The sequence below is a fragment of the Capsella rubella genome, unplaced genomic scaffold (genome assembly GCF_000375325.1).
Source record: "Capsella rubella cultivar Monte Gargano unplaced genomic scaffold, Caprub1_0 scaffold_8, whole genome shotgun sequence".
NCBI lineage: Eukaryota > Viridiplantae > Streptophyta > Magnoliopsida > Brassicales > Brassicaceae > Capsella > Capsella rubella.
In genome coordinates, this window is record NW_006238916.1 from 10,940,214 (window position 1) to 10,964,715 (window position 24,502).

At 34.1% G+C, this 24,502-nt stretch overlaps 5 protein-coding genes and 3 non-coding genes across 8 annotated transcripts; 3 read left to right on the top strand and 5 right to left on the bottom strand.

Annotated features, from left to right (window-relative positions):
• Positions 1-327: 327 nt before the first annotated feature.
• LOC17875256 (NAC domain-containing protein 100) lies at positions 328-1,954 on the bottom strand. Its single transcript, XM_006280721.2, has 3 exons — positions 1,558-1,954; positions 1,153-1,430; positions 328-1,046 (listed from the first exon to the last, which is right to left on the bottom strand). Exons 1-3 carry the CDS (start codon positions 1,742-1,744, stop codon positions 510-512), a joined length of 1,002 nt encoding a protein of 333 aa, XP_006280783.1. The 5' UTR covers positions 1,745-1,954; the 3' UTR covers positions 328-509.
• A 4,899-nt stretch (positions 1,955-6,853) lies between these two features.
• LOC17875697 (thioredoxin-like 1-2, chloroplastic) lies at positions 6,854-8,325 on the top strand. The gene is made up of 4 exons (XM_006280927.2): positions 6,854-7,288; positions 7,389-7,586; positions 7,693-7,857; positions 7,970-8,325. The coding sequence occupies exons 1-4, from the start codon at positions 7,094-7,096 to the stop codon at positions 8,168-8,170; spliced, it is 759 nt and encodes a 252-aa protein (XP_006280989.1). The 5' UTR covers positions 6,854-7,093; the 3' UTR covers positions 8,171-8,325.
• Positions 8,326-8,543: 218 nt separating this feature from the next.
• Positions 8,544-8,617, bottom strand: LOC111829114. The gene has a single exon (XR_002832671.1). It is a non-coding gene; the product is annotated as a small nucleolar RNA snoR124 (small nucleolar RNA).
• A 68-nt stretch (positions 8,618-8,685) lies between these two features.
• LOC111829157 lies at positions 8,686-8,769 on the bottom strand. The gene has a single exon (XR_002832712.1). It is a non-coding gene; the product is annotated as a small nucleolar RNA R44/J54/Z268 family (small nucleolar RNA).
• Positions 8,770-9,107: 338 nt separating this feature from the next.
• TRNAA-AGC lies at positions 9,108-9,180 on the top strand. Its single transcript has one exon. It is a non-coding gene; the product is annotated as a tRNA-Ala (tRNA).
• A 261-nt stretch (positions 9,181-9,441) lies between these two features.
• Positions 9,442-12,453, bottom strand: LOC17877354. Its single transcript, XM_006280407.2, has 15 exons — positions 12,184-12,453; positions 12,014-12,097; positions 11,846-11,919; positions 11,725-11,758; positions 11,577-11,635; positions 11,375-11,489; positions 11,249-11,286; positions 11,029-11,126; positions 10,837-10,892; positions 10,515-10,752; positions 10,278-10,399; positions 10,130-10,186; positions 9,980-10,045; positions 9,832-9,906; positions 9,442-9,741 (listed from the first exon to the last, which is right to left on the bottom strand). Exons 1-15 carry the CDS (start codon positions 12,352-12,354, stop codon positions 9,694-9,696), a joined length of 1,335 nt encoding a protein of 444 aa, XP_006280469.1. The 5' UTR covers positions 12,355-12,453; the 3' UTR covers positions 9,442-9,693.
• A 966-nt stretch (positions 12,454-13,419) lies between these two features.
• Positions 13,420-16,229, top strand: LOC17876669 (MADS-box protein AGL71). Its single transcript, XM_006281389.2, has 7 exons — positions 13,420-13,549; positions 13,651-13,836; positions 14,871-15,017; positions 15,123-15,222; positions 15,582-15,623; positions 15,728-15,784; positions 16,089-16,229. Exons 2-7 carry the CDS (start codon positions 13,655-13,657, stop codon positions 16,227-16,229), a joined length of 669 nt encoding a protein of 222 aa, XP_006281451.1. The 5' UTR covers positions 13,420-13,549; positions 13,651-13,654.
• Positions 16,230-16,528: 299 nt separating this feature from the next.
• LOC17876674 (structural maintenance of chromosomes protein 6B) lies at positions 16,529-24,351 on the bottom strand. The gene is made up of 29 exons (XM_006279794.2): positions 24,147-24,351; positions 23,632-23,737; positions 23,321-23,454; positions 23,065-23,120; positions 22,875-22,961; positions 22,484-22,804; positions 21,980-22,099; positions 21,572-21,706; positions 21,352-21,428; positions 21,176-21,251; positions 20,967-21,041; positions 20,759-20,863; positions 20,411-20,580; positions 20,219-20,321; positions 20,002-20,114; positions 19,531-19,732; positions 19,216-19,347; positions 19,013-19,127; positions 18,798-18,883; positions 18,622-18,717; positions 18,180-18,316; positions 17,987-18,089; positions 17,822-17,901; positions 17,631-17,709; positions 17,496-17,553; positions 17,289-17,386; positions 17,106-17,200; positions 16,940-17,033; positions 16,529-16,842 (listed from the first exon to the last, which is right to left on the bottom strand). The coding sequence occupies exons 1-28, from the start codon at positions 24,301-24,303 to the stop codon at positions 16,976-16,978; spliced, it is 3,174 nt and encodes a 1,057-aa protein (XP_006279856.1). The 5' UTR covers positions 24,304-24,351; the 3' UTR covers positions 16,529-16,842; positions 16,940-16,975.
• Between the last annotated feature and the right edge of the window lie 151 nt (positions 24,352-24,502).

Genomic DNA, 24,502 nt, shown 5'->3' on the forward strand with positions numbered 1-24,502 from the left:
TGATTATGAACATCGTAGTAGAGACTGCAAACTAAAGAATCGCTTAACTACAGATACATGATCTAATAGAACAACGTAACCTTTACAATCAACTAAAATATAAGCAATTAATTAATTGCATTTTTTTTTTCTCATTCAAATGCATTGCTTGGTCAAGAATGCAGTTATTAGATATACATGGTGTCAACGGTTATTACCAATAGAAGAATATGTTAAAGATTGTTAGGTGAAATCTTATCATTCATAAATACCCAATAGACAGACTCTCCACCTCTAACGAGTATCAAATTATATAGTATATAGTTTTTGGTCAAATATCAAATCATATATTTAAGTTTTTATCTTTAAATTGAGAGTATAATGTGTATAGTGGAAGTATTTGAGATGGTAATAATCTATACAAACTTTTTAACACACCACACTAAAAGGTGAAAAAAGTTTTCTTACTTTCTTTCTTTGACAGTAAATTAATGAACATGATGAGACTTGAGACCTCTCTTGAATCTTCTTCAGTAATTCCAGAAAGGTTCAAGATCAACCGGTCCAGTGGAGGAAGATGGATCTTCTTGAGGTTCGAATCGTCTCTTACCGAATTCAAAATCCGAAGATATATCAGTCGAAACACCGGTTTCTTGTGAGACACTCATCGTTTTGTGGCTCTGTCTTCTTCTGTTGTTCTCGATCATAGCGTGTAGAACCGAGTGTTCTTGCGCGAGAATAGGGCTCTGTAGATTCGTGGGAACCTGCAGGGGTTGAGTTTGATAGAGTGGGAGCCTATGGAAAATGTCGGCTTGGATTGAGTTAAGAGCAGGACTGCTGAAGCAATTGAGTGTTGTTCCTTGGTTGTGATCCGTTTGGTTGGAGAAGCAGGGCACGTAGACAGGTTCTGTTTTGGTTTTATCGTTGTAAGGCAAAGAATCGGTTAAAGAGGGCAATAGCGAAGGGTTAAAGTCGGTCCCGAGGGAGCCTATTCGGATTAGACTCGAAATCGGGATCTTCTTCCCTCCTGCACTCTTCTGAAAAACCCTGCATATCACCCACTCATTCTGAAAAGTCACACAACAAAGAGCAAACTTAGTATACAAAAGGCAAAAACAGAGGATTTTGGATGGCAAAAACAGAGTAAAATTTGGTTGGGGTTTTCGGGTTAACCTTTGCGGTTTTCGGTAAGTTATGGGGGGAGAATTTTCCTTCAAGCCTGTATTCATGCATGACCCAGTTGGTTTTCTGACCTTTAGGAGCTCTTCCTCTATAGAAAACAAGTGTCTTCTTCATCCCAACAAGCGATTTGCCTCGGTATATCTCCTTATCCTTCCCGGTCGCCTTCCAATAACCGGCTTCAGTTGCTCGATTAGTCCTTAAACCGGTGGGATACTTTCTATCTCTCACACAGAAAAAATACCATTCTTTCTCACCCATTTTTGCCATCCCTGTTTACCAGAAAACAAACACCGTGAGATCTCAAGAAGGAGACAGAGAGAAGACTCGTTTTGATTCAGACAAAAAAAAAAGAATGTTAAAACTTTGATCATATCATGTTGCTCTTTAAAAACATACATGGTAGCTCCCATGGCTCTGATTTGTTTAAATCAACTTCACCAATAGCTTTAGCTGAGAAGGTGATGTCAAGAACCTTCTTATGGAGATAGTGAGTTATAAGTTCTTCATCTGTTGGATGAAATCTGAACCCAGGAGGTAAATCCATCTGCTCTTCCTCCTTCTGAAACCCACAAAAAGTCTCCATCGTTTTCTCAAGAGAAACCTTAAACCCTCTTTAGAAATGAAACAACAAGTTGATGAATTAATGATATTTTCAAAATCAGAAACTTATAAGTACGTTTCTTGATTTGATCTTGAACTGTTTCTTGGAGAGATGGATTCAGAGAATACTATGTAAGATATTTTTTTTTATAAATAGAGACTGAAAAAAGATGAACAGAGAAGTTAGGGAGAAAGGTTAGGAAGATGAAATATAAAGGGAAAAGAGCCAAATGAAACTATAAAGGTTGAAACTTTGAAGGTGTGGAGAAAAACAAAATTGCAATATTTCATTTTCTTAATTATAAGAAAATTACGTCAAAACGAAATTTTTGTTTTTTATTTAGAATTCGAAAGAAATTATAAAAAAAACTATTATATTTCCACCATTTTTTTTTGTGTGAGGAGAAAGATACGTAGTGTGTAACGCAACTTGGGTAGGTTGTTTTAGCACTTTCCCCTTTTACAAAACTTTTTAAATATTCGCAGAAAATAATTCAATTTGATAAATAAAATTAGCAGACCTTTAACAAGAACTAGAAAATAAAGAACTGTTTTTGGATCGTTATAAGAACTAAAAAAAAGTTATATATATAGATTTGTGAATTAACAGGAGAACGAATACAATTATAAGTAAGTTCTTTGAATACTATCGCATTAAGCATAGTCACCATAAATTCTACTGAAAATACATATCTATAACCTTATTACGTCAGGTAAGTAATACAATGAATAGTGACAATGTATTAGGAAAAAAATAAGTTACAGAGAAATAACTATGTGGGTTTAAATGCTTATGGTGGAAACACGATTAGTGATCAGTATCACTATCAGAAGACTTTTAGAGATCATGATTTTTAGATATATATACAGTATATATACTTGATAAAGAAAAGGATTGTACATGTAAAATACGTATTTATATAACTAGAAATTGCGTTGTTAAATCCCAAAAATTTAAATATGATGCAAATATCATCTTTCTTTATTCGTTTGTGGAGAATGATATGATGGATCATATTTTAAATTATTTAACTATGATAAATACTGTTGTTATTTTCTCGTATAGAATTTCAAAAAAATTATTTTTTTTATAAACTTTTTCATTTATCTATAATAGATAATTACTTTTTATATAAGTTACATAGTTATCTTTAAGGTTATCATATGTAACCACTTCGGAGATCAAACATTATAGTTTTTAAATAGAAAGTCGTCCGTGCGCATGTTAGCAAATAAGAATAATAAAAAGTTGAAATTTAGATGACTCTTAAGGGAGTAATGTTTAACAATAAATATATGTGCTGAATTTTAAAACTCTCTTTTCCAAAAGAAGAATCAAGAAGCCATGATTGACAAATGATGTTTTTGCTGGTACCTTTTATCGGTTATTTATTCGTCAAAGTTTTTGTTGTTTAATGATTTAAAAAGAAAAAGAAAAAGAAAAACATTAAAGAAAAGTTCTAAGAAATGTAATGAAATAGATTTGGAGAGTGAAGTGGGTTCGGTGTAATTCTAACACATTTTGAGTTTGGTACCATAAATTAGCATTTATTTAGGACTAAAAGGTGTTCAAGGTGGATTTTCGCCTAGAAATCCAATTACTTTAATCCTTTTACATGTAGCTAATTAGAAATACAGTCAATAATCATCTGTATATGTTATTACTTTACTAGAAGAATCTATTTATTGTAAATTAGTATTTTTACATTACAACGATCATGACAATAATACTACGATCCTTATTAGAAAACATGTATTTAGATCAGTATTTTTACATTACAACGATCATGACAATAATACTACGATCCTTATTGGAAAACATGTATTTAGATCGATTTTTTTTTTTGGGTCAAAAGATCGATTTAAAAACATATTTTGATGATAATTTTATATGTATTATATGTTTCGTTCAATATTAGAAAATTTTATTTTTTATCAGCTTAGTGGTATCACAAAATGACGATGATTGATGATTTATGTTGGTTATTAAACCATCAAACATTGCATCTAATTTAATATCTAAATTAGTAGATAAATAAATTTATGAGTGGTCCATTTTTCATTTTCTAATAAGGAATACAAGAAAATGTTGACAAAAAAAAAAAAAAGAATACAAGAAAATGAAACCCTTTCTCTTTACTTTGTGGAAAAAATTATTTTATGTTTGTAAAGAAATGGAATTGAAAAGAAGACAAAACATCTAAATGCAACACTATTTTGTCCACCATAGACATTAGACAGAAAGGACCTGTCAAATGTAAAAGATTTGTTTTTTTTTCTTTATTGTAATATAAAAGCATTATTTTCTTATGTGGATACTTTAAAAATTGTTTAGCCAATAGATGTTTCTTTTATTTTCATTTTGGTTGCTACAATTGTACATGTATTAAAAAATTTAAGTGGAAAATAATATCACCGTATATCGTCTTTGGCATAGTTGAGTTTCACCAAACAATTAAGATTGGCGCACAGTTTACATTTCACCATCCCTCAATCTTTTTCTTTTATCTCCTAAAATAATTACTAAATTAAAACTATAGAAAGAAATCTCTACTGCTACGAGACTAGTTATTTATATGCTAATTAAACCATTTCTTTCACATTTTACGTCTCCTTTAGCCGCCTCTATACTGTTTAGTGTGTTACATAGGAGTATATACGCAGCAGCAAAGTAGGGTATGATATGGTGAAAGTTTTAAATAGCGTAAGAGTTTAAATTAAGAGTATATTTTGCAAAAGTAGGTGTGAAATCTGAGAATTTTCTTTGTGTTAAATGACTATATATAAAGCCACGTACATATATAGCTTTGTGTTAAATATAATCTCTAAACTTTACTGAATTCACTTATACCGTTACCGTATGTGTAAACCTAGCTCATCCGAATCTTATAGCATCAAAAATGTATCCGATGCAAAAACACTTATACTGTTTAAAGGTGAGATGATCGAATCAAAGATAGTGAAGCTTTTTTCGAGCTAGCCAACCAACCGATCCTTGATCAAAACTTGGATTAGATAAGTCGTTCTCATCATATTGCGGGATACTCCCTAGCTATGAGGGCAATTTCTTACGATTTGTTGACTCTCACCAATGTCACCATTGTTATATCAAAATTGACATAATGCAAAAGTTGGCACCTATTACCAATGTCTATTGTTATATCAAAATTGACATAATGCATAAGTTGGCTCCTATTACCAATGTTTATTGTTATATATAGATATATACTGTATATTTTTCATCTATTATATATTTTAGAAAATCTCACCTTATTAAAGAACTAAAACTACTAGTATTCACAAAAGGTCAAACTAATCGATAATGTTTTCAATTGATAAAAACAAAAATGTCATGGAGGGGGATCGAATAAAAAACTTTTGGTCGTCTAATAAAAGATTAATTTATGCTTATAGAAAATGTTGCAAATTAGGTGGTAAGAAAGCTACTAATATTTCTATTTAAGGAAATGATCCAGTAAGACAAGACCACGTACCAAGATTCAAGATATGCCATAGATCGCGAAAGACCTTTCTGGTCTCTTCGCTTATCATCGTAATAAGCCTTTGATTATTGTATTGTGCAGTCAACACTTTATATTATAAATCTACGACGTCATGTTTAGTTTCCTAATACCCGAAATTAATGCGAATGGCCGGCCAAGTGTCTACATTGTTGAAGAGAAGATGAGTATTGTTGAAAAAACAAAGATTATATTCATGTGCATGCTTCCGACTCAATCTGCCTAGTACTCGTATAAAACAAGCATCATAATTTCGTTTGTAAGTTTATCAGAAGAAGAAGAAGAAGATAATTGTAGCATGTGATTACTTAAGGGAGCTAGCTTTATGGTCATCACTTATTAGACCCATTTTCTCATATGTTGGGCTCTAAAGTCTTAAAGTGTGGGCTTCAATCGAAATGTGGATACTTGCCAAATGACCCAAACAAAACAGTCAATCATAAATAGTAGTATCACATATGTACGTAAACTAGCACACAGCATTAGAAAAAAAAAAAAAAAGCTGTTATTTACTACAATGTTAAAACTATAAAATAAATTCTGGAATATAAAGTACAGTGGAATATATAATTTAAAAAGAAAAAAAAAAGTAGACGATATGTATATTTTTATATTTAAACAAAAATATATTATTTTGTTTTTTTCAGTCTAGTTTGTAAAAGCTTTTACCCCTAGTTTCTAAGGCACATTTTTGGATTATAAATCCTGTGGGCTGCTATTGGAGTAACTGGACCATATTTTATTGGCAGATCCAAAAAAAAAAAACAATGGGCTGCAGCTGCACAACCTTTCTATTTTTATCTTATTCTATAAATATAATCAGATAATGGATAATGCAAACAAACCAAAATTTAATGAATGACAGAAGAGGCAATCCAGAGTCTGACCATGTAACAAACATTTTTTTTTATTTGGTCAGATTTTTTTTTTTTGAAGAAAACAAATTTCTTATTATTATTAATAAAAGATGTTATTTTGATCACCTATAAAGAAAAAGAATGTTTGAAGAAGAAAATAAATTTCTTATTATTTTATAAAAGAAATTGGAAAATGTTATTCGATCACCTTAATTTTTTTTTTTTTAATTCCTTATGTAGTGAGATACATATATAGTAATATCATTGATGGTCATCCAGTTGTAGGATTGTTGTTACACAAAAAAAAAAAAGAGAAATGCAAAACCATTGAATGTAAAGCCAAGTTGGGGACCCTATCCAACGAGGAACACAGTCAGCTACACGTTTCATGCGACTCCTCCCTGACAATGATGTTCTTTACTCTCTTTACAGTTTTACATTCACTTTGGAAATACTATAAAAAGAGGTTACAATATTATTGTGGATAATTTTTGATTAATATAATCGTGTAAACCTAATCCGGATCTTCAGATTTTTATCATCATTTTACTATTTTGACCAATCTCATTTTTATAAATATTGGTCAATAAACGTTAATTATAGCACAAATCACGAAATCAACGGTGAAAAATAGTTATGGATAAAAGGATAAAGTCATAACAATCTATCGTCTTAGTTTGGATATAATAACAAGGACACACTCCTACCTCCTCCTCTCCAGTAAATTCCAATTCTTGTCTTACCCACACACTGACACATAAATAAAACACGAGTTTCTGCGTATGTGTTTGTGTTCTTTCATTGATATCGAGAGGTCCTATAAAGTGATGAGCTTTTTCTGATTTTTCCTCATTCAAAATTTTGCACTTTTTTTTTTCTTGTTTCCATCAGACCTATAGAAATTTTGAGTTTTTTTTTTTTTCTGGTCTTTCCGTAAAACACAAGATTTGTGACATGGATGCAATTTCATCTCTTGGAACCAATCATAGGGTCTCTGGGTTTTTTCCATCCTCTCAGGAGAACACATCAAAATCGATACTTTCTTCTCCGGTTATGAGCCTTGCTTTGAAGGAACATCTCATGGTTTCAACAGATTTCACCAACCATTCCCTTACTACTGCCTTGTCCTCTTCTTCCTCTGTGGCTCCTGTAAGCAAACAGCAACATAATACAAATCTCTTTTGTCTTTTTTCTCGTTTCTTTGTGACTTTATAGATTTCCTAATAGAGTTATGTTTGAAATGGTTTAGGTTCAGGTTCAGGTAAAGACATCATCAATTGGCATGAGTAGAGGAATGAGATGGTGGGAAAAGTCAACGAAACACAACATGTTTGAGATTCAGTCTGCTAATCATCTTGTTGACTCTTTGTTAAACGCTGGAGATAGATTGGTTGTTCTTGATTTCTACTCTCCTGGTTGTGGTGGCTGCAAATCTCTCCACCCAAAGGTATTAATGAATAACTCTGTTAGTTAAGAGCTAGCTTTCAACTTTTTTTTGTTTTGTTTCAGATTTTCAGTATGTTTGATATGTTTTTGGTATTATTTTATAACAGATCTGTCAATTGGCTGAATCAAACCCAAATGTCATGTTTCTCAAAGTGAATCAAGAAGAGCTTAGGACAATGTGTCATGGCCTTAACGTTCATGTGCTTCCTTTCTTTAAGTTCTATAGAGGAGCAGAGGGTAAAGTCTGTAGCTTTAGCTGCACTATTGCCACCGTAAGTCAAATCTTTTTACTAATCAATAATACATTTTGCAGTCGTTTTCATATCATGGAGTTTTTGGCATTGAGTAATCTGAATCTCACTTTTTCCAATTTGAAATGTGCAGATCAATAAGTTCAGGAAAGCTTTGGATAAGCACGGGAACGAAAGATGCAGTCTCGGGCCAGCAAAGGGATTAGACGAGAAGGAACTGGCGGCTTTAACATTGGTTGGGGAAATAAAAATGAATCTGAACTCTTTGAGACAATACCAAAGTAACAACTTCGGTTATAAAACAGATGAACACTATGAAAAAGTGATGCTATGAAATATGAATAGATGATCTTTCATTACGGTTCTTGAATTGTAGATATTAGTATTCATTGTGATTGGATTTGAAGTTATTTTCCATTAGTCATTATTACAAGCCATGGCAATTTCGATTATCAACTCCTAAGAGTGATAATCGATAATCTTTTGCGACTTCAGAGTTTCAACACAATCTCTTAATATATGAGGAACATGCTTCTACAGTCTTTGATTATCTTTGGATTAAGATCTTGACTTTGTTTTCAATAGCAAGATTCAATATCTTTCAATTATGAAAGAAACATGTAATATGTGTTAAGATCTGATCAAAACAGATAAGAACGATTTGACTATGGCAAAAGTGGTTGATTATGATGGGAATGAATTGGCTTTACCTCAGCATCAATGATTGTAATCATGTGTATACACATCAGATCTGATGATTATTTGAATTCCATCATTGGTAAAGCCTAATACTTTGAATCAGAAAAACAAATACAAAAAAAGGGTTTTAAAAAAAAACTAAAAGTTGTTAATGCATCAGAGAGATTCCCATTATAGACTATAGTCAACACAGATAATTTCTGATGTCCCTGTCTTGTAATCGTCACTTGCAAACAACACAAACCCAATTCACAGAAGTAAAAAAAGAGAAAAACAAGTTATTGAGATAGCTTGAAAAAATATGGAGAAAGATCCTTTCAAAGTGATTGAAAACATTAGAGGTATCTCAAGAACAGAACTTTCAGCAACCAAATCCTATACTACTCCATCAGAAAAGAAATTTTAAGATTGTGAAGAAAAAACGGCGTTAAGAATCAGAGACTAGGAACATAGAAGAGAAAGATAAGTTAGGGTTTTGTGGATGTTGGCTCGGACTTATAAAGAGGAGGGACGTGACTGGACCGTTATTTAACAGAAGTATAAATTCATGGTTTAGTGTGCTGTTAGCAATTGGGGATGTAGCTCAGATGGTAGAGCGCTCGCTTAGCATGCGAGAGGTACGGGGATCGATACCCCGCATCTCCATCTTTTTTTTCCTATAATTATTTTGCGTATCAAGAAGTTTCCAGTACTCGTCCTAGGACTTCTTCAGCTCGATCCAAAGCAGAGTTTGCAAGCCTAAGGTTTTACACTAGTCTTTAATTGATGTTCCATCCATCTTGTTTTCGTTGTTGTGACTGATTGTTCAGCTAAAATGGAGCCTGAAGCCTCAAGAGTGAATGAAGAGCATCTCTTCTTTGGCTCTTAAGGATCAATCGAGGCAGAGCTGAGATTCAGAGAACCAAATGACAATGCCTAGGGGAAGATCCTATTATGTCGGATAATTATGTATTACAAATGACAATCTAAGTAACTGTATTAGTTCATGCAACAAATTCTTGTGCAAGAACTTCTCTGATAAAGTGCCAACGACGCTATAGAACACAAAATCCGCTATATCATTGACACCCCTCTAATCTCAAGTGTTTTAACTGTATTACAATTTCCTTATAGTTTCTGTTCTGAGGTATCACACAAGATTACAGTAGAGAAGACAGCTCACTTTGGTGCCTCATTCTCCGATGATCGGATCCCTTCCTCAATACGCTACAAGATATGAAGAAGAATCTGGTTACTTTTTTTTTCTGTTGTAAATTTAGACTTTCAAAGCTTTGAATTTGCTAGCTTCTTTCTTACCTGAAGAAGATAGTTGTGCAGCCAATCTAGTGTCTGCGGGAATGTGGTGGCGGATATATTTACAACAGTCACTCCCTGTTCACAAATAAGAAATGTTAAAACCGTATAACCTGAAAAACAATTATGAGTGATGAAGGACACAACAAACCTGTGAATTGAAGGAACAAAGGTAGTCTTCAATGGTCTTTAGGTTTGTAATTAGTCTATCTTTCTCCTGCAGAAAGAGAAGCCAAACATGTGTTCATACAACTTTCAACATCAGTTTAGTGATGTTTTTCTGCTTCAGGTTGTTTAATACCTTTGATGTATATTTCTCTCCAGACGTACGGGAAGAGATCCACTCCTCTAGCAAAGCCTGAGAAAATGAGATTAAGAAAACAAAGAATAGAGAATGAGTACTTCTTTTTCAAGTTATATAGCTCGAAATGAACAAAAACTTGATTCACCTTATGGTCGAATTCAGACATCTTTAAAACAATAGATATGACTATTGGTTCTGGGCCAGATTTTGTCTTTCCACTTCCATCTGCAGATTTGCTTTTCTTTTCAGCATCTCTTGAACTTTCAGCTGCACACACAAAACGAAAAATAAACTATACAATCAATCATAAATAAAGAATTGCAAGATTTTTCACAAAAAGAAAAAAGGCTATGCTGAAAAATAAGAAGAGTATTGGGTTTACATTGTGTAACTTTTTCTGACTGGTCCATAGCTTCCGTAGATGCCATGGCTTCATCATGAGAATGGGGTTCCATAGTACTATTCTCGGTTTCTTTCATGTTAGAAGAACCTGCCTCGGGATTCTTGTCCGATGTTAAATCACTTGAAGAGTTTGTTTCTGCGCTGCTCTTCTCGGAATCATTCGATGGAGCTTTGTTCTCATCATTCATTAAGTATATGCTTGGATCTAAATGTCTTCCCTGTAATTACTTGGCCAAGATTAGAAAAAAGTGTGATAACTGGAATATAATTCAAACTTATGCAGCATTTCACAAACAAATTACCTCAATTATAATTGGTTTCCCATCTTTCATTGCTTTCTTCAAATCACCACCAAGTCCTAAACAACCACAAGACATTGAGGATTGTCAAAACACACACATTACAAAACAAGAATAAAGAGAGTAACAATCCACAAACACAAGATGAAACAAAAGCAAAAGAATCAAATAGTTTTCAACAGAAAAAGGAAGTACCCTTTCGAACAATTCTGCATTCTCTACAGAACTCAGTTATCAACTCTTCTGATGAAGCAAACTCTCGCGTCCATACAGGAGTTGATGTCAATGGAGCACTAAATTACACAGAAATAAATGTGTTAATGCGCTAATCTATAGTCATCTATACATCATAGAATGTAACTCTTAAAAGTATATGATAAGGATAAGCATAATTAAAAAGGAGAAAAAAACATACTCAGTTGCTGTTCGAAGCAGCTCATATACCATGTCTGTCTGTGAAACAAAAGAGCACATACGATGTTTCAAAAACTCACAAACGAATGAGAATGAACAGATGAAGAATGGTTACAGAGCAGTTTACCTGTAAGACGTTTGGCAAGTTTAGTCTCTGAGCAAGCTGTGTTGCTATAGTAGACTTGCCAACACAAGCTGTTCCGCAAACAAGTATGACAAGAGGCACTCTTTGATGATGAAATCTAGAACCAAAATAAAATCAAAAATAAAAAAAATATGAATTTTGAGAAAAGTTGATCGAACAAGAGAAAAAGCATGTAGGGTATTACTTTGTCATCATATTGTAACGATTAATGTACTCCTCCCCATAACCACGTCGCTCCATGAGCTTCAAAATTGAAATCATCATCAGAATACTTTAAAACATAATCATAAGAGATTATCAGATAAATTGCATCAAAGATTTAAAGTATGCACCTTAAACAAATTGGTTTCTAAATCAGACTGAGACCTGCAAAGACGAAAGCAAAGCAAGTTATGTTACAAGCGAACATCAAAAGTATGTAAATTTAATCGAAGAAGGAGTTGTGTGGCATACACATCAAGAAGACTGTTGTCAATAAGAAGCTTCTTGAGCTCAAGAGAAATCTTTATGGCCTCATGATTTGGGATCTGAATAAAAAATCAGTAAGTCTTTTATTACCAATGTGAGAATCATTCAGTGCCACCGTATTCAAAAGGTATTGGGTATCAAAATTGAACAAACCTTAGTAACAGTTAACATTCTGCAAACTAAGAACCGAGACAGAACATAGTAATGATCTGCGTTGTCTCCAAGCCATACCTTCACCTGAAAATATGTCGTCAACAAGTAAAAATCAGAACTTTGAAGGAAAAAAAGAAACCGGACAATTGAAAAGAGAAGAAAGATCGAACCTTGACGAAATCGTATTTAGAAGAAGCGTTACGAGGAGAAGAAGGAACAGAAGAGAATGATCGGATGTTGATTTCTCTAGGTTCGTGTTCGCCGTTGATGATTCCATTAGGGTTGTTGTTGTTTCTTGATGTTCCTGAAGAACTAGATGATGATTCTTCTCTATCCTTCATCTTCAAATTCTTCACAACAAGTTTTTATAGTCTTCTATGAATCTTTGGATCTCTCTCTCTCTCTGATATACGTTGATGTTTCCGACATCTGAATGAGAAAACTTTCTTTAGGACACATATGTAGTATAAAACTCTGTTTTCTTTTTCCTTTTTTTTTTTCTTTGTTTTGTTTTGGTTTTTCCTTTTTTGCATTATGATAATTATGATTTAGCCCATATTGAGAATTGAGTCCACACGTTTATTTGGCCCAGCCCATTACAATTGTCAATATATATTACTTTTTTCTTATTACCTATCGCAAATATGCTTGTAATTAAATGTTTGTACTTTGTAACAATAAAAACTAGAAGATTAAGGATTTTCAAAAAAAAAAAAAAAACCCTCAAGTCTTTTCGTTGTCAGAAGAAAATTTTAACCTAAGATGTTAAAGATCGGTCAGTAGAGTCTCAGTCACTTTAGTACACATGATCTTAGAGATTTATGTTAAGAAGATTTAATTCGCAATAATGATGCTATTAATTTAATTTAGTCTATGGACCATCATATTGGTGGTAACCATTTTCTTGAGTAGTAGTAGTATTTAGTGTGTACCGTCAATGGTTAATGGATAGCATAGACTTACTAAAATCTTGCCTCACATGAAGGAAAAAATAAAATCAAAACCATGGAGATGGAGACTGCTTAATTAGAAGCTTTTAATTAAGTTACTTATTTGTTAATGCTAGGCAAACGTGGAAGAATAGAAGTAGCATATATATGCAAAATAACATATGTTTATTTCGCTGATGAGAGTAATTAACTATTCAGAAAGCAAAAGCAAAGAGTCAAAGAGTCAAAGACGACTAATTAAACTTAGGGTTTGCGCCTCCTGCATAGGAGAGGTACACCAAAATACAAATATTCAAGAAGAAGACTAGACTTTTCGAGGGATCTAGTTTACGACTCATTCATTCATTTTACTTCATTTGCATCTTTTTTTTTTTCTTGTTAAAAGTATTTCTTCTAGATATCTCAGATCTTCTTGGTCGACGGCTTGTTTTGTTCTTTTGGAGGCCTTTGAAGCAAACTTGACAGATTTAGAAAAGATAAAAGGGTTTTCTTGGGAATTCTTGATTTCTTCTTGATTCCTGATCTTTGTCTTTGGATCTCCCTCCTGTTATCAAGAACTCATTTCTGTGTTTGGATTTGAATCCAAGTGAGTTCTTTCTTAAAGTAACATATTTATTACACATATTTTCCCAAAAAGTGATCAGATGATTTGATTAGGGTTTCATACTAATTTACTAATCTTGGCAGGAAGATGGCGAGAAAGAAGATCGAGATCAAAAGAATCGAGAACCTCACGAGCAGACAAGTCACGTTCTCTAAGCGTAAGAAAGGTCTTTTGAAAAAAGCTCACGAGCTTTCAGTTCTGTGCGATGCTCAAGTCGCCGCCATTATCTTTTCTCAAAAGGGAAAATTATATGATTTCGCTAGCTCCAAGTAAGTAATTCTATTTATCATTTATGAGACTTTTAATCCAGTCAATACTCTTTATATATATATATATATATATATATATATATATATATATATATATACATTAATCATATTGATTAAACTTCATATATATGGATCTTTTGTTCTTGCTTACTTTGATAATTTTTTAAGTATTCATCTAGTAAGTAATGATATTGTACTGGAGATTCTAGTTAGTTTCAACAGTTGAATTTAATTTTTCCCCAAATATGCCTTTTTGAAGGGTTTTGTTTTTGGTCATGTAGAGCTTTTCTCTCTAGTACCACGAATTTCTATTTAATGAATTAAACCAAAAACACAATTAATTTTCCAAATGTTTTCGTTACCTTAAAATTAAGTTCGTCTTCAAGCACGAGCAAATGATTTAGGGTTTTCCATGAAAAAGCGTTTTTGAAGTTTGAACCTAGTATGTCTTGGAACTCATGCTGAAACCACTTGACACTTTTACTATAATTAAATATAAAAAAATCTCAGTGTTCATGCCATACTTTAAGAGTACAAATGGACGATTTTAAGATTAGGAAGCTACATGATTATGATGTATGATGATGAGACTAGATAGTTTACATGATTTTATACAGTATGTGTTTATCTTTGATAGGTAAGTGAATTTCTTCTAATAGATCCAAATTAGTCCAAAATCCAAAATCTCATTTTGTCATATGATGTCACAGTGACCAAGTGTGATACCAATCATAGTCATCAAACCCCAACATTTTGTGAAACAATGTATTATATATAGTCTCTTGGTTAACTTTGCTAAAAGATCTTCTTACTTGTTGTTCTTACCCTTTCCGAAACCATATTGATCATAACTTAAGACTATGGTCATGATTCCTGAGATAGGTCAAGCGTGACTATTTTAAATTTACGTTTGGAAAGATATATATGTATATGCATATATATGACTACAAAAATACATAATTAAATTTGCATATGAATATATTCTTGTTGAAGCTATAGCTAATATATATCCCAATTAATAAAAATGACTTTAGCATGGAGAAGATGATGGAACGGTGTGAGATATACAGAAGGGAGTATTTTTCGGCAGAGAGATTCCAAAGAGAGAAATATGTGCAAGATCTTAAGAAGGAAATCTCAGTAATGGTGAACAGGATTGACCTTCTTCAACTCCATTGCCGGTTGTTATCTAATCTTTTTTAATATCTACTGACTAATCTTTGTGTACCTACTGACTACTGCATATATGAACAATACACTCGTACGTGAACACGATACTATCTTAGGAAGCTGATGGGGCAAGATTTGGATTCGTCTTCGGTGGATGAGCTCAAAGAGATAACTATCCAGCTTGAGAAAAGCCTTACTATTGTCAGGTCAAGAAAGGTAAAAATTCATTGAGAATTACTTAATTTTCATGACGTGCTTAACAATAATATATAGCCTTATGCGTCAAAAAAGATAAAGACGATTATATATTTTCTTTATCGTATGTTTCATTAGACAAACCATTGGTTGTATTTGTAGTTTCATTGATAATCTTGTATACTCTGATCGATTCATATAAAAAAGTGTTTTAGATGTTAAAAAAAAAAAACCTAGTTAGGGGTGTTCTAAAGAAATGTATTATTTTATATGTTATGTGAGACGTTTCACACTAGATATGATCAGCTATATGTATGGAACCAGCACATCGCAATTTTCTTTGGGTGCTGTTGTTCATTTCAGATTTACAATTTTGGCAGGCCAAGTTAAATGAAGATGAAGTAGAAAAACTAGAAGAAGAGGTACCCAATACTATACAATACCAATTATACTAGTTTAATTGCCTTTTTGTGTGGATATATTTATTTTTCTCCTTGAGATTTTTTCCTACATCTTATTTCATTAGATCGAAGGAGAGAGAGAGCTCTTGAACGAGAGACCTAGGCTGCACCTGCACGAAATGGTACATACACACACATATATATATTATATATACAGTGGAAGGACGAATACATGTATGTATTCATTGATGGAGACACTTCATTTAAACATGCATGGACTTGACATATGGACTTTTCTTTGACAACATGCATTGCGGGATTGAATCTTGGACGATGTTGGCACATCACTGATGATTGTACAAGTCACTAGACTACATATTTTAAATTTCACTTAAAAAAATATATCAATTGCCACTTTCATGATCCCTTTTAATTTGTTTGATCTTCCATGGATTAATGAAGGAGGAACATGTGTTGTGGTTTCAGTTTGAAGAAAAACCCTTGTGGATGCAGTCGAGGAGCCTAGATAATGAGAAGAGTGCAGCTTCCTGTGGTTACGGAAACATGAACACATCCGACGTCGAAACTGATCTGTTCATCGGATTGCCTCAAAGCCGAATGTTATGATTTTCCAAGTAATCTATACTATAAAGTACTCTGTTTAAGAGTTATCTACTAAATTACTGTATTATTTTCCTAGTTTGTGATGTAAATAACATGGTTTTTTACATTGTTAAATAAAGTGTGTGAGAAGATATTTTGATGTTGCTAGGTTTTTCGTGTAAAATTGAAACCAAATGGCAAAACTCTTCAAACCATTTTAATTGATAGCAAGTAGCTATGGAGCCTAGGGGATTTTTTCTGTCTCTTTTGGTTAACTGCATGAATGAACTGTCACAAAATAATGTTCTCAGGCCTCGGTCAGCAGTACCAACGCCATCTGTGCTTATTCAATAGATTAAAAATATCTGTCTCCCTTCATGATAATTTTAAGTCAATAAAAATTAGTAAATTAGATATATTACAGTTTCAAAAATCAAAAAGTTAAGAGAATAAATAATTTTCATAAAAACGAAATGAAAAAAAAAAAGGGTCTCACTCGGCACCTGTAAAAACAACCAATACACAAAGCTCTTCAGTCTTCTCAAACTTTCCATCAGCTCGTTATTGTCAAGAAAGCAACTGTGAAGTGAAGGGAAGAAACAAGTGTTGTAGCATTTGACTCAAAGCCGATGATTCCCTGATGAGGCCGATCAAAGAAACACACAAGTGAGAACGGGCAAAAAAATTGCAGACACAGAATTATCATATGCTTAAGTGAGTGATAGTGTGTGTACCTTTATGGAGCTATACAAGGAGAGGTTATTTTGTTTTCAAGAACGTGGAGCAGCCATTTGCTGCTTCTTTATCCTCTCGTGCGACTTCACCATGCTGTAAGAGAGAGAGAGAGTTTCATCCACGTATCCACTTCACATACGTAGTTCCAAAGTATTGATCTGTTACCTGATATCATGAGGGGTGATGAACATCCACTGCGATCCTTGTCCAATTGCAAAATCCACCAGAGCGTCCAAGCTGATTTTCCGACTGACTGCATCCTGGATTTTTCAAAATCAGAAAGTTCAAGTTGTTGTCTCATCCCCGTGTAATGCTTCTGACGAGTAGATTCTTAGAAGGACATAATACCATAAACACATCAAACTCATCCATTGCTCGAAATGGGGCTTCTGTCATCTCGTGAAGAGCTAATGCAAAACATAAAGTCGAGAAAGAACGTTCTCCGCCTAATATAATGAGAAGAGCGTTAGACTCAACCAATGGCTGACATAGGAAATGTCTTAGATGGCAATGAGTTATATGTTGGATTTTTTAGAGTGAGGTAGGATGCAGCACCTGAAAGACCTTTGGTATCTCGAACAGCATTGCTAGTTGCATCTTGAGGCATCTTAACCTGTCGAAAAAGAAAGCCATCATGTACTAATATGGGCACGTTAATTGCAAAAATTGTAGCATGGTAGTGTCAATTACCTCTATGGATAAAGTTTTCTCCTCATAACTGACTTTGATTTGTCCACTGATACCTTTCTTTCCCAAGTGAGCGTTGAATCTGATTTGAACATTAACATAAGAAAAAGCTCCATATGGAAATCATACTAATCTCAAGAGACAACCAACTACAAATTTATATATGTAGGTGGCCATGGAAAAGTAATGCTTACTGCCATGTTAACTGACGCCGAAGAAGAGATGCATTTCTTTGAAATTTTCCCCAACGCGAATCTAGAGCCTTTTTGCAGGCCTGATCAAACAGTAACGAATACATTAAATGATGCAGCTATAATAATACATACACCTTTAACATAATACAGATCTGCAAACTCAACCATGAGTTTTTCTCGATGGTCTTGATAGGATTTGCGCTTCTTTGCAATCTTTCGTTCCAGGCTCTCATACATCATCCGAAGGTCATCGATTGATTCAGAAAACCTGCATCCAAAGAATTGAAGCATGTAATTTACTGTCACTGGTCGTTTCTGTGTGAAGGAAGAGCTAAAAAGGCAATACTAAAATACTCACTGCTGATTCTCTCGATGAAGTCTCTGATTCATTCTATTAATCTGAGCACTGAGCTGTTCAGGAGTACTCCCATCCCAGTGACCTAAAGATTCGATCTCACTCTCAGGACAAATTTCAGAGGCCTTCTGGTCACTTTCCTGAAATTTTAGCACATGTAATTCGTAACCGTAAGAAACACGAAAAGAAATGAACACTGGCAATGACCAACAAGAAGATAAGAAATTAATCTATTTACAGCCAAAACACATTAGTCTAGAAGCTAGTTCAATAGACCAGACAAAATGTCATCCTGGGTTTCAACCCGGCCATTTCCTCAGAGAGTGTTTTGAAAGAGATTAAGAGAGACATATAGATATATTCTAACTTTGGGTGTTATATAGAAAGAAATGAAGTTGCATTTGTCATTTTGAAAAAGTCCTATATAATTGCTTATTTTCTGTACCTTCCGTTTATTTTTAAGCTCTTCGTAATAAGCCTCAGCCTCCTTGATATCTGGTAGGACTTTGTTTTTCATTATGTTCTCGTAATGGATTTTCTCCTGTAACAGAATCACGCTTACATTCTGCATGCAAAACAAGTAAAAGATTAAAAACTTTAGGTAGAGGCAAGAAGGGGTACCACTTCAGCAGACTGAAGGTCTTTCTCAATCTTCTTTAGCTCATTCTCTGCTTCCTCAAAGGCATCAATTTCACCCTTGGCTGACTCTACATACACATTTCAAGAAAATGTAAGAATAGAGTCGACCCCTCAATCAAGATGATCTATTCATGTTCGATCACAAACCAAGAAAGAGATAGAGGTGTTTCAGACACAGTGGTCCAACACAGGCATACCACGTAAGTTCTCAAATAAAGCTGTAAGTTTATTAGCCTTTAGCTCAGCTTCTTCCAAACAGTTTTGGAGCTTCTCCAGCAAAGCTTCTTTCTCCTCTATCTCTTCTCGGTCTTTCTGATATAATAAAAGACGTGGCAAAAACTTAAGGAATGATATCAACGCAAAAACAATGACAATAAAATTGTTTCACCAACAAACTAACCATGATTTCAAGTTGAAGCTCGTTAACATTTGAAGAAGTTGATGCCTCAATTTCAGCAGCGACTGTATTCTTCAAATCTTGCATCTCAAGTTCCTTTGTCGTCAAAACCTTCTCTTCTTGGACGCGGTGCTTCTGAATAAACAAAACAGAGAAAACATATGGATAGCGATTATGAATACGGGTGAACTAAAGCTTTCAGAAATGGAGTTAATTATTTCACTTTATAAATATTTTTTGAGCAGATTATATTTAATTTTATAAAGACTGGGAACTCCAGTTGTGGCATGTCTACTGGATTAATCAACAAGACATTACCTTCAGTGTATGCATTTTCAAATCAAGTTCCTTGAGACTCTCCTCTGCCTCCCTCTTACGTCCCAAGCATTGTTTAATCTCGTTTTGTTCTCTTGAGGCCTCTATTTCAAGATCCTTGATTTGGTCATCAAAAGAAGCACAGAGTCGCGAAGGTCTACGAGAATGAGAAGGAAGAGTAGTCTGAACTGGCCCACGCAAAAACCTGGCGTAAGAGTAGAAAAAATAGTGTTCTTGAAGGGAGTTGAAATCAAAATGTCAAACAAAAGGCTTCTATTGGAACAGTTCTCAAGTTTGTCTTATGGTGGAAAACTGATGTTGGAGAAATCCAGAGCCAGGACACACAGGGGTATATGTCATAGTTCAAAAATCTATTCAAAGGAACAACTGATCTCCGGCCATGCAAAAGATTTGTTTTGTTTGCAAGTGAAGATAAAACAAGACTGTCCATGAAAAATCTAACAAGTTACTCACATTCGGTATCCATCTAGAGTGTAAACATCCTTTAGATTTGGGAGCCTTTTCCCAAAGGCAACTGCCTTTCCCACCTCATAATTCTCTGCAAGCACTTGCCTCTCAACACCACTCTGAAATATCCAGGAAACAATACTAAGCTGTGAATATCGTCGTCGTATCAGGCTATAATAATAAACAAATTTAGTAAGTGGATGCAAAAATTGAAAGTACGAACCACATCCACCAAAACATTAAGGACGGTTGGGTTATCAGAATGTATGACAGAGAAAATAGTTGGATGATCAGTCTGAGGAATCATGTGCCTTGGTATATTTAGCCTGCATAAATGAAAAGATAGCAAATATCTGAGTCATAGCCCATGCAGAAGGTTAAACGGAAACATTAATATGCTTAATTGACTTCTAACCTTGGTCTCGAAAAGTCATAGATGATAATCTTAAGGTTTCTATAATTGGCTTCATTCGCACAGCCTCTTAGAGTGAGTGAATCTTTATGATCAGTCACAATGAAGGCATTTAAGAGGCTGCCAAGAGCTTGTTCAACTGTAGAAGCCCATTTATTGCCATCGATCAAAGTCTGCAGAACATAATCCAACACCAGAAGAGATAACTCACAAAATATTCACATTAAGAGATTGTTACAACAAATGTTGAACATGTCAGTTCCTTCTTGAAACATGCATGGTCAATATGTGACAGCAAGTGAATTAATGTGTTTGGAGCACAGATTTCCAAGTGAACAAGTAGGAACTCACCACATGGGAGCCAATAGGACCAATTGGTGGTTTCCTGAATCTATGATGATGTCTCTCAATAGCTTGCAGAAGGTAAATGACTCTGTCCCCTCCAAATGCAGTAACCTAGTGAGCATGCATGTATTTGTATGCCTATTAGATGATACCGAAAGAGGCTAGGTAATATCCAGTCGAAACACTAAATATTGTAATAAAATTTAGGACGCACCTTGTTTGTTTGATGTTTCTTCAGATCATTAATGTTAGAGATTATGGTTCTTTGCCTCTTTTGATGGTTATTAATCTAGAAGCCAAAAAGGCCAAAGAAATGAACAAGGTGTTAAATACAATTCTAAACAACCTGCATATGAAACTGATGAAATTCTAAGACTTCAGATTCATATGTTAGTAATAAATACAAGTAAGGTTGTACCATACCATATCCTCGATGACTTCCATCCCTTTCCTCGCATCTACCGTTTTTTCTGATAAGTAGTTCTCTTCCTCTTTCAATCTAAATTATCAAATATTTAAAACATGTTTGAAGACGAGAGAGAAGGCTACAGAAGAAGGCTAAGCAGACGAAAAGGAAACAGAAAACTTAAGATCATAACCTGCAAAGTAATGTTTCAACTTTTTCAACCTCCTGCTCCAAATATATTAGTTTCTCCTCAATTTCAGATTGTTCAGCCTGCATAACTATCAACATGTGAGAAATATGCACAACTATATATACATTCACAATATCTTGCTCGTTATGACAAGACACTGAGTACAATGGAAAAGACATAGTAATTTATTTTTTTTGGATAATTAGTGACCAATATTGAGGACCTGTGTGCTTCTCATTGTCTGTTCATTGATATCTGCAACCTGCCGTTCAAGCCTTCTAACACGATCCTTTATCTTTTGAACATTATTGCACTTATGATGGAACTCTTCTTGTCGAGCAATCTTTTCCCGTACAGCCTAAAACAAGAATAAAAAGATATATCAAAAACTCGCATACAATCTGTGGACAATACATAACACTGAAAGCAACTTTAAAAACTAATCAAAGCTAAGAATAATGATGCATATTAGAACCATGCAGCACATTTGATGAATTCAGTATAATCATTTGCCTCCTTTTTTCACAAACATGGAACATTAAAATATACTTTGTTAGATATGGAAGATAATTTGTCAATGTTTTAGGAAAAATCCTATCAACTAGCTCCCTCGTAAAACAAATTTACAAACCGTCTTGGCTGATTGGTGAAAACTCTCTATCTCCCTCTTCATTGCAGTTGATTCATCCATCAAACATGCAACTTGAGCTTTCTTCTTGGTCAAGCGATCCCTTAATGATTCCACTTTACCCTACAAAAATGGTCAATTATAATCGAACATTCCGAGTTCAGAACATGATAAGAAATTTATTCACCCATCTGTAGATCCCTAGCCCCTACTATAAGGCATGTAACAAGGTTTGTGCTCTAAGAAAACTTTAGAGGCAAACTTCACATAAACTTATGGAACCAAGATTGTACACGTTAACTATGCCGTATAAGAAAGTCTTAGGGCAGAAATACCTCAAGACAATACATTATCAAACTATCTTTTTTATACGGCTAATAAAATTCATTGTTATCTTATGATGGCCAGGTAGGATCATGGGGAGAAATTAATGCACCCCAGCATTGCTAAATTTCTATTTTTTTATAGCCATCCAAATATGAGATGATGGAAGTATGTATTGCTTACCAGTTCCCAATCTATTTTAGCTTGGCAAGTCGGTATACGTTCTTTAAGCTTCACAATCTTCTCAGTCTGCTCCTGGAGCTGCCTATCCACATCATATACCCATGACCAAGCCAGTTTCTTCTTCAACTGCTGCAACTTTTGAGCTATTTCTTCAACTTGTTCCATATTCTTTATCTTTCCACGCAACTCACTAATCTCCTTTTCTATTGGTTTAATTGTGTTCTCCAATTCATCGACTATTGAAGTTGCATTATTCAAGTGTTCGTAGATACTTTGGAGAAGATCATTGACTTGCTGAAGAAGGGTTGCCTTAAAAAAAAACTAAAGAGCGAAATTTTTTCAGCTAAAATAACATGGTTGACGTTGATATATGCCAATTCACATGACACACCTTAAATTTATCTTTGTCATTTCCAGAATGTAAGAACTCCCTGCTTTTGTCTTGACTCATTACCACACAAGGGTTTTCAACATCAATCTACCCATGTAAAATATAATAAGAATACAGCAATGAATATGCCAAATGCTTCTGATATCACTTTAATACTTTCTTTAAAACTGAATGAACAATTAAAACTCACATTAAAATGCTCAACAAGTTCCCGTAGCTCATCCCTTCGGTTACTTACTTTCCTTCCTGCAGAATACAAGTTGCCGAAAAGGAGTAAACATGAAAAACCTTTTATATCAATAATTTCTATGCACATAATACACAGAAAGAGATGGTTGAAAAGAGAGAAAGAACGGAGACAGTCATCACAACAAGCAGTAGGCGGCTATGAGAAAATTTGTAAGTCAAACCTTAAATTTACAGAGAGTATAGTACAGAAAATTAACCTAGATAATCTTTGAGAACGGTAGAAGTGGTAGACTCGGTTATCCTGCGTTCGATAATTATAATTTCACCATAAATTTCAGGTTTAAAAGCATCCTCTCCTTGGTTTTTCATTTCGACATGGACAACAGCATAACTGCAAAGAAATCCCAACGAGAGTGAAAGTTTCAGCTATTCATTCTTAATCATGACAAGAAACAAACTATTTTTTTTTTGAGAAAGACGAATGAACACCATCAAGCATGTGCTTTTTGAGTTCTTTCCAACCTGCAAATCTGATATTTTAGATAAAACACAGCATAAGTATACAAACCTGCATCCGGTTTTTATGAAATCCTTCAAAGTGGCAGCCCGCTGTGTCCCTCTTGCTCGACATCCAAATGCAACACATAGAGCAGTCAAAATTGCACTTTTACCACCTGAAGATTATAAAACCAAAACAAGAAATTATACGCTTTCAACCATTCAGTAAAGATCATAGAGCAATAAAGTCGCAACACCTTCACAGACTACCCAATACCAAACAAATACTAATTGTCGTTTCACATTCCAAGAAGCTGACAACTATTTAAAATTTTCAATCAAAAAAAAAATTCTTAATCATAAATTCGCAATCTCCTAACTTCTAAATCAAATGAGAAAATATGGCCACCACTTTCCAACGAGAAACAAAAAAAAATTAACCTGAATCGTTATTAGCACAGTGAATCAAATATAAGATTTCAAAATCCGGCGAAACCCAGTTCTCAATAAGGTATTCGTGATTCAATTCAATCAATCAGAGAGCTAAAGAGATCAATTTTTTTTTTTGTAAAGGAAAAAACTTACTTCCGTTTTGGCCGGTGATGAAATTGACCCACTCGCCAAACTCAATCTGGAGATTACTATGGCACATGAAATTCTCAACTGTAATCCTAAGAATCGTACCCGACCCAGAACGCTGTTTGATGAAGGAATCACTAGCTCGAGACCCAGATTTCGCCATCGCTAATTGCAGTTCTAGGGTTTTTTCTCACTCGGCTGAAACAAATTAGAAAAGAGCAAAAGTTCCATTGGATGGGAGTGCTTAGGGCGGGAACAAGAGAACGCTATTGTACGTCGCGTGTATCCTAACTAAATCCGTTTTGACCGTACGATCTTCTAGAGATGCAAATAACAATGGGCCTTAGAATCACCTATAAACT